An 8,148-nucleotide genomic window follows, 5' to 3' on the forward strand; every position below is an offset into this window, starting at 1 on the left:
AGAGTTCCAAACCTTATTTTATTCGTTGCAGCAAGTTTCACTTTTCAAAATATCTTCAAGACTACAAGCGATTTTTCCAAAGAAGTTCTAGAGCCAAGTTCCAATCGCAAAGCAAGCAGTTCTAAGGGCAATAAGATTCCAATTCGTTACTCCAAATAGCACACAATTATTCATCAGTCCCGGGTTTCAGCACCAAATAATGTAATTTTCAATATTTTTTATTTAAACGGAATAAAAATCCTTAAACTCTTATGTAGGGTATTTATTTAAACCGTTATTTAATTTTATTAAATATTTGAAAACTAATTAAATATAATTAAATGTATGAAAAATCTTCTGTTCGCAGCGAGGCAGTAAAAGCAAGTGAAGCTTTAATAATAATTTCAATTTAAAAAGAGCCAAAAAAAGTGCGTATCAATATTTAAATATAGCTTACGCATATAACATACATATTTACATACATGCGAATATGGTAAAAAGTGCGTAGCAAAAAACCAGTATTTTTCGCACTTCTTTTACTTCATTTACTTTAATGAGAGAAAATAAATCTCATTTAAGTAAATCTGCATAGAACTACCAAAATTAAACAAAAAAGTGCGTAAGCTTTTTTGTGCATTGTTCACACTAGCAATGAAATTCAAAAAAAAAATAACTTAAATTGTTAAAGAGAAAAATAACAAATTAATGCAAATAAAATAATACAAAATATAAATATTAAAGTTGTTCACCAACAATGTGCTTTAGTTAGTCTGTTATAATTTACGTTAAGTATTACTCTTATATCCTCGAAACAACGTAGCAAAGTGAATTGTTTCTTCCTTAGTTGGTCTATCAATATTCAAACATTTGTAAGACCGGTCAAATTTATCTCTAATTATTCTAACCCTTTTTACTATATCCGACCTCTCCATCTATACTCTATCCAAATTGTTAGCTCGGCTTGTATATTTCTTCTTTAATCTTTTATTATGTAAGGCGTAAATACGCAACAATGTATTTAAACTTATTAAAACAGTTGTTATTACTAAACAACATTCAATTAATTCAAGACTTGTATTTCCCTGTACTACCTCTACTTCATTGACCACATTGGCCGAAGGATTTTCTATTTTGGATTGGTGATTTCCCATTACAAAGGACCTTAAAAATTTTTAATTGAGCTTGAAAACTTAAATATTCTATATATTATTTTGATTATTCATTATTCTTAAAATTATTTATATGTAAAAAAAATAAAAATTATTTATAATAAAAATATTTGTCAAATGGCGGTTAACGCCTACTGACCTAAATGTGCAACTGAATGCACAATTATATTTTTTTTTTATTATATTTTATAATTTCAATTTTTATTAGATTTCACGTTGCATAGTCCAACAGATTTCAGCTTTTCCACAACTGCAAACAACTTTATAGCTCAATTGTGCCAAGGTATTTAGCATAACAAGATGAGAGGCTGATACCATGACACCATTCATCACGGGTTTAACACTGTTTTCGAAACGTTTCGATAGCGCCTGTATTTCGGTGTCATTCAAACCAAAAACAGAACAAGAACGATCATGTAAAGAACCTTTAACAGTTATATAAGCACAAGTGCCTTCGTTATTTACAATGGATACAGGAATAGTAACTTCATTAGCTGTAGCAGCTGGGGCTATATTTGTTACCAAATTTGCAGATGCAAGTTGTTGTTTATTTGGAGGATTAACACTGGGATTTGCGGTTTTTTTATTCCTTTTGGGTGCTTATTATTTTTTTAGCACTCCAAAAAGGCTGGCAGGATCGCCATATAGAGCTATTCAATTAAAAGATGATAAGTTTAATATGTATTTTTCGCAAGAGCTAAATTACAGCTCTCTTGTGTTAAGCGAAGTGTGTCTTTATTGAAAAAGTTCTTGGATTATATAGTAATTAATTGCTTACACAGCATTATTCATAAAGTGGATAGTGTAACAATTGGACAGAACATTGAACGCAAGAAATACATACAAACAAAGCCACGATCAGTAAAATATTTAAAGTATTGACTGTTTAATCGACTTTGTAATATGATATTATTTTTAATTGCTTTTTCAATATTCTGTCGGCATAAGCTATACATGTTTTATGTTACAACACATTTTGGGCAAATATTTTGAATTTTTACATTAAAAAACGTATATTTTTGGATCTGTAAATGATATTGATCTGAATTTTTTGTATATTATTGGAAATTTTGTTGTCTAACTAACAAGAAAAAATTGAGTCCATTTGGTCCAAAATTACGCCCGGTATTCAAAAAAAGGCGGACCAGGGTATGGTAAATTTTGTATCACTAAATTTTTAAATGCCTCTAACTCGGATATTATAAGAGATAAATAGTATGTCCAAGCGAGCGCTTTCAGAAAATATAAAAATATTTGTATTTGGGTGAAAAACAAAAAAATGGCACGAGTTTAAAAATTTTACATGTCGTAGGTACCCTACTTTGAACCGCCACAGCTCCGTCCCTGGGGCATCTGCTTTCATATTCAAAACCTAAACTCGAATACTCCTTGGCTACGCTCACGCCAAATTTTATTTCGATCGGATCAGCCGTTTAGAAATGCCAGATTTATTTCCAAAAAATTTCCATTCTGCCCCACTGTGTAATGGCAAAAAACAATGTTTAAGGGTCCCCTCACTCGTTTTGCCTAGGGTACAGTAAAGTGTCGACTGTCTTCACTCTCGTTTAGTGTTTACAGAAAAAAAACGAATTTTGAAGAAACCGGCTTGTCATAAGAAAGCAATCTTGTACAAATCAGAAGCTGCAATTGTTTAGTTAGGTACATGGAAGTAGTCATAGGAGGGATAAATTGACCTTGCAATACTAAACTGATACTATTTATGTATGTACTAAACATGAGAAAATTACCCAGGAAAAATATTTAAGAACCACAACAATATTCTAAAGAATGACTTCCAGAAGTAATGGCGACACTACTAGTTCCAAGGCTGTTATTTAAGAATCTGTTTTCACTCGTTCTAGAACTAGTAGTTTTTAGAACAAGTTCTAAAAATTTTCCTGAGTAATAACAATATTTGTAAAAAAATATTTTCTGCACTCTTTATGAAATTGGTCTCAAAACTTCCGTTTTTTAGAGCTTATCGCGGAAAAAATAATAATAATAATTTTTGTTACAGTATTTCTGGTCCGTAAACCTACTTAGTGTATTATAACGGACATATAAACTCCAAAATAATTTAAAAATTTCTGAAATGGACCAAACTATTGTTCTGTATAATATAACCTAAGCTAAGTATGTATTATTCTTTATAACATAAAAATTACGACAATTATGAAATATATTTTGAAAAAAACAACAAAAATAATATGACTTTCCAACCAACACAAATTTTAAAACCATTTAAAAGCAAACTTTTTACTTGTTTTCTGAAATTGTAAGTCTTTATTTAATATACATAAAATATTTTTAACATATCCTAACTTTTGTTTAACATGAACGGAGAATAATATTTAAAATTTTGTATACAAAATTTTAAAAAATGTGATTTTTTGTCAAAAAAACCTACTTTTTTGTACACCAATTAATTTTTTTTTGAAACCGGTTAACCGAGACATAAAAAATTGAGAAAATCAAAATTTGTATTGGGGAAAACCAAAATGAATTTCAGAAATCCAATGTAATGTTGATTTCATAAAATAATTAATTTTAGGAATCAAAATTAATATTAGGAAATATTATTCTATTTGAAAAATAATATATATTAATATAATCCACGTAGTGGTTGTGGTTAAAACCCAAATTCGCGGTTGCGCTTAAAAGACTGATGTAAGGTAAAGTCAATATTTCGGGATAAGTTTGGTGCTGTTTCCGAAACAACAGAAGTTTAAAGCCTACTAAACGGCTGAAGCGATATTTTCTGAAATTTGCACAGTATATTCCTGTATATCTAGAAGAGGTAATAGGCTACTTTTTATTTGGAAATTTCAAGTGGGAGAAAATATTAAATTCTCAAATTTTGTCGGATCCACTTTTATGAAATATTTCGACGGTATATGATGTAATATGTAATATGATATTTAAAAATTGTTACAATAACGATACTATGTTATGTTATACTACAATCATAATTTTAGCCAAAACCATGTTTTTTCTCTGCGTGCTCTTACAGAGAATCATATCAATGTCAATGAATCGTGTAAAACCCAAAAATAAAGGTATTAAGATATATGCAATTCACAAAAATAGTTTGTTATTAGAAATTTATCACACTCTGGGATTCGGAATTACAATTAAATAATTGACCCAATTGCTAATAAAAGAGCCTTTTCAAAAAATCTTCCGGATGTTCATTTTTTGATGTGTCAAAAATACCAATTGCAAAACGGAAAGGTACCAAAAAGTCCCGCATCCAGACTCTACATACTTAATTTCATGTTTCTAGGTTTAATATTATAGAATATTCAAAAAGTACCTTTTGAAAAACGAAAAAGTACCAAAAAGTTCCCTTTTATGGGTTCTCACCTTATTCAGACTCCACATACTTAATTTCATATATCTAGGTTCAATATAATAGAAAATTCAAAAAGTACCTTTTAAAAAACAAAAAATTACCAAAAAGTTCACTTTTTCCGGTTCTCGTCTAATTCCGACTCTACATACTTAATTTCATGTTTTTTGTTACTAGGTTCAATATAATAAAATATTCAAAAAGTACCTTTTGAAAAAAAAAAACAAGTAAGAGTGCTAACAAAAAATGCAAATCATATTTTTTTTCTGTGTATTTTTTGTATGTTTGGATTCCAAACATGCAAAAAAATACACAGCTGAATAAAACCAAATACATCTACACACACACGTGTACATCTTTTTATAACCTTCACCTTCGTGAGAAGGGTATATATAAGTTTGTCATTCCGTTTGTAATTTCTATAATATAATTTTCCGACCCTATAAAGTATATATATTCTGGATCCTTATAGATAGCGGAGTCGATTAATCCATGTCCGTCTGTCTGTCTGTCCGTCTGTCTGTCTGTCTGTTGAAATCAGTTTTTAGAGGACCCCAGATATCGGCGAGATCCGAATCTTCAATAATTCTATTAGACATGCTTTCGAGAAGATCGCTATTTAAAATCAGCAAAATCGGTCGGTAAATAACGGAGATATGAGCAAAAATCCGAGGCAACCTCTGAAAATTTCATCATAAAATTGTTATAAAAGCAACAACAACACTGAATATAGAATCCAAACATACAAAAAATACACAGCAAAAAAAATATGATTTGCATTTTTTGTTAAAATAAAATAATCTTCCCTTTTGTTTTGCAAATATATTTTTCAATGAATAGAAAAAAGTATTTAAAACGTTTTCAATTATATGAGAGTAGATTGAGAGTTATTGTACAATAATTTTTATGCGAATAATGTAAGTTTGAAATTTATAACTAACACAAATTTTTTCCAAGTGCTTTTGAAAAAATTTTTTTTACGATAAACAAAAACAAAATCTACGTCTCGTCAATGTTTACCAGCAATGAATCAGAGGTCGAAGTCGACCGGCTTCGAGTAGGAGCTTAGCCGCCGAACTATATTTAGTTGCTTGAGCCGCCGACGAAACATTCGGCTTAAATCGACTCAAATTTTTTTAATGTTTTTATTAACTAGACTGTAAGATCAATTATATTTAAAATACACTATGGTGAAGGGTATATAAGATTCGGCACAGCCGAATATAGTACTCTTACTTGTTCTATATACAGTGTTTTTGTTGCTTTTTTAACCATTTTTTTGATTCTATTAGACATACTTTCTTCTCGAAAGCATGTCTAATAGAATTATTGAAGATTCGGATCTCGCCGATATCTGGGGTCCTCTAAAAACTGATTTCAACAGACAGACAGACGGACATGGCTTAATTGACTCCGCTATCTATAAGGATCAAGAATATTTATACTTTATAGGGTCGGAAAATTATATTATATATTCTCACGAAGGTGAAGGGTATAAAAATGTTCAAAAAAGTTCCCTTTTATGAATTTTCACCTAATGCAGACAATACATACTTAATTTCATATTTCTAGGTTCAATATAATAGAAAATTCAAAAAGTACCTTTTGAAAACGAAAAAGTACCAAAAAGTTCCCGTTTATGGCTTCTAACTTAAGCCAATTTCATGTTTCTAACCAATAACAACACACTAGTCATAGAAAAATAAATAGAAGTGTTACTGAGAGTAAGAAATATTACTCTCTTACATGTACAGGTTCTGTGTGAATTTATTACAATTGTATGAGTATTTTTATTTTTGTTTACATAAAATAACAAAAATATGAAAGTACAAAATGTATCCGAATACATCATACCCTACCACATTGCGAGTAAGTAGCAATAAGTTATTTAGTATTTTTTAATATAGAAGTTATATTCAAGAGATTGATGTTTGCTTAATTAATGAATGTACTACTCATTATAACAATATGTAGTCAAAATTTCGTATATATAAAATTTGTTGAGCCTAATTTTATAAATACCCTATTCTTGTATAGCATGTACCGCTTACAAAAAAAGTTCAATAGGCTAATTTATGGACGGATTACATCATTACATCGACGCAGGTGTTACAAACTTTAAGACATAAACAAAATTCCGTTCCCATTAGTGTGGTGTAGGGTGTATTTTGACTGCATTTGGGCTGCTTTGAAATTAACAATAATCATTCATATCAAGCGTTAATTTTAGCATTAGCACAATTGCTTTGGCAAAATAGCCCCTGCTGCTGCAATAAACACTGCTAAAAGTTATGTTTTTCCTATAAAATTATTGAAAACATTTTCAGAAAAAAACAAATTTTTCAATCGTTTTTATTTTTTTAATATAATTTTTAAGTGTCAATATTGACTCAACCCAGCAAACACAAAGAGTTTATTTAAAATTAAGAATAATTTTTAACGAAGATGTTTCTTACATTGGTCAACTGATATTGAATAAAAATGGCTAATTCAAAACATTATTTCATAAAATATCGAAATATAATGTCAAACAAAAATATAAAAACTTTTTAAACGAAAGAGTTTGTGTTTGTTGGGTTACATATTTTTCAACTAATACATTCTCACGACTTAGGTTTTTGACAGCAGACTTAGGTTTTGTCATTCTCAGTTTCAGTTCTATGTATACCTTTTCTATGACACTAGTGCTGCTCTCGCTCTGCCTTGTATTTATAAACAAGAGTATAATAACAAAATTTACCGTATGATTATGTATTTTGTTTTTGTTTTTTGCAATTTCTATTTCAACATCAATAAAAAATCTAAATTTTTTATGAAATTTTCAGAGGTTGTCTCGGATTTTTGCTCATATCTCCGTTATTTATGGACCGATTTTGCTGATTTTTAATAGCGAACTTTCCGAACAGAATTATTGAAGATTCGGATCTCGCCGATATCTGAAACTGATTTCAACAAACATACAGACAGGCTTAATCGACTCCCCTATCTATAAGGATCTAGAATATATATATACTTTATAGGGTCGGAAAATTTTATTATAGAAATTACAAACAGAATGACAAACTTATATACCCTTCTCACGAAGGGTATAAAAACTTGTATGTGTTCTCGGCTAATCCGGACTCTACAAGCTTAATTTAATGTTTCTAGGTTCAATATTATAGAAACGAAAATGTACTAAAAAGTCCCTTTTTGTAAGTTCTTACCTGGTCAAGGGCCTACATGCTAAATTTCATGTTTCTAACAAAGTAACGTGATATTCATTCATTGCTTTGTGTTTATAAACAAGAAACTACAATAACAAAAAAATTACCGTTTGATACTGTGATTTGTTTATTGTTTTGTATAAGCATGCTTGAAAATCTTAATTTTTTCATGAAATTTTCAGAGGTGATCTTGGGTTTTTACTCATATCTTCGTTATTTATTGAAAATTCGGATCTAGCAGATATCTGAGGTCTTCTGAAAACTGATTTCAACATACACACAGACAGACGGACATGGCTAAATCCACTCCGCTATCTATAAGGATCCAGAATATATATACTTCATAGGGTCGAAAAATTGTATTATAGAAATTATAAACGGAATGACAAACTTATATATACCCTTCTCACGAAGGTAAAGGGCATAACAAGTGAGAGTGTTATAG

General features: G+C 29.7%; 1 protein-coding gene across 1 annotated transcript; it reads right to left on the reverse strand.

Annotated features, from left to right (window-relative positions):
• Positions 1-1,330: 1,330 nt before the first annotated feature.
• On the reverse strand, positions 1,331-7,733 carry LOC124419254. Its single transcript, XM_046947880.1, has 2 exons — positions 7,720-7,733; positions 1,331-1,737 (listed from the first exon to the last, which is right to left on the reverse strand). The coding sequence occupies exons 1-2, from the start codon at positions 7,731-7,733 to the stop codon at positions 1,353-1,355; spliced, it is 399 nt and encodes a 132-aa protein (XP_046803836.1). The 3' UTR covers positions 1,331-1,352.
• Positions 7,734-8,148: the final 415 nt, after the last annotated feature.

The sequence above is a fragment of the Lucilia cuprina genome, chromosome 4, assembly GCF_022045245.1.
Source record: "Lucilia cuprina isolate Lc7/37 chromosome 4, ASM2204524v1, whole genome shotgun sequence".
In the NCBI taxonomy this organism is placed as follows: domain Eukaryota; kingdom Metazoa; phylum Arthropoda; class Insecta; order Diptera; family Calliphoridae; genus Lucilia; species Lucilia cuprina.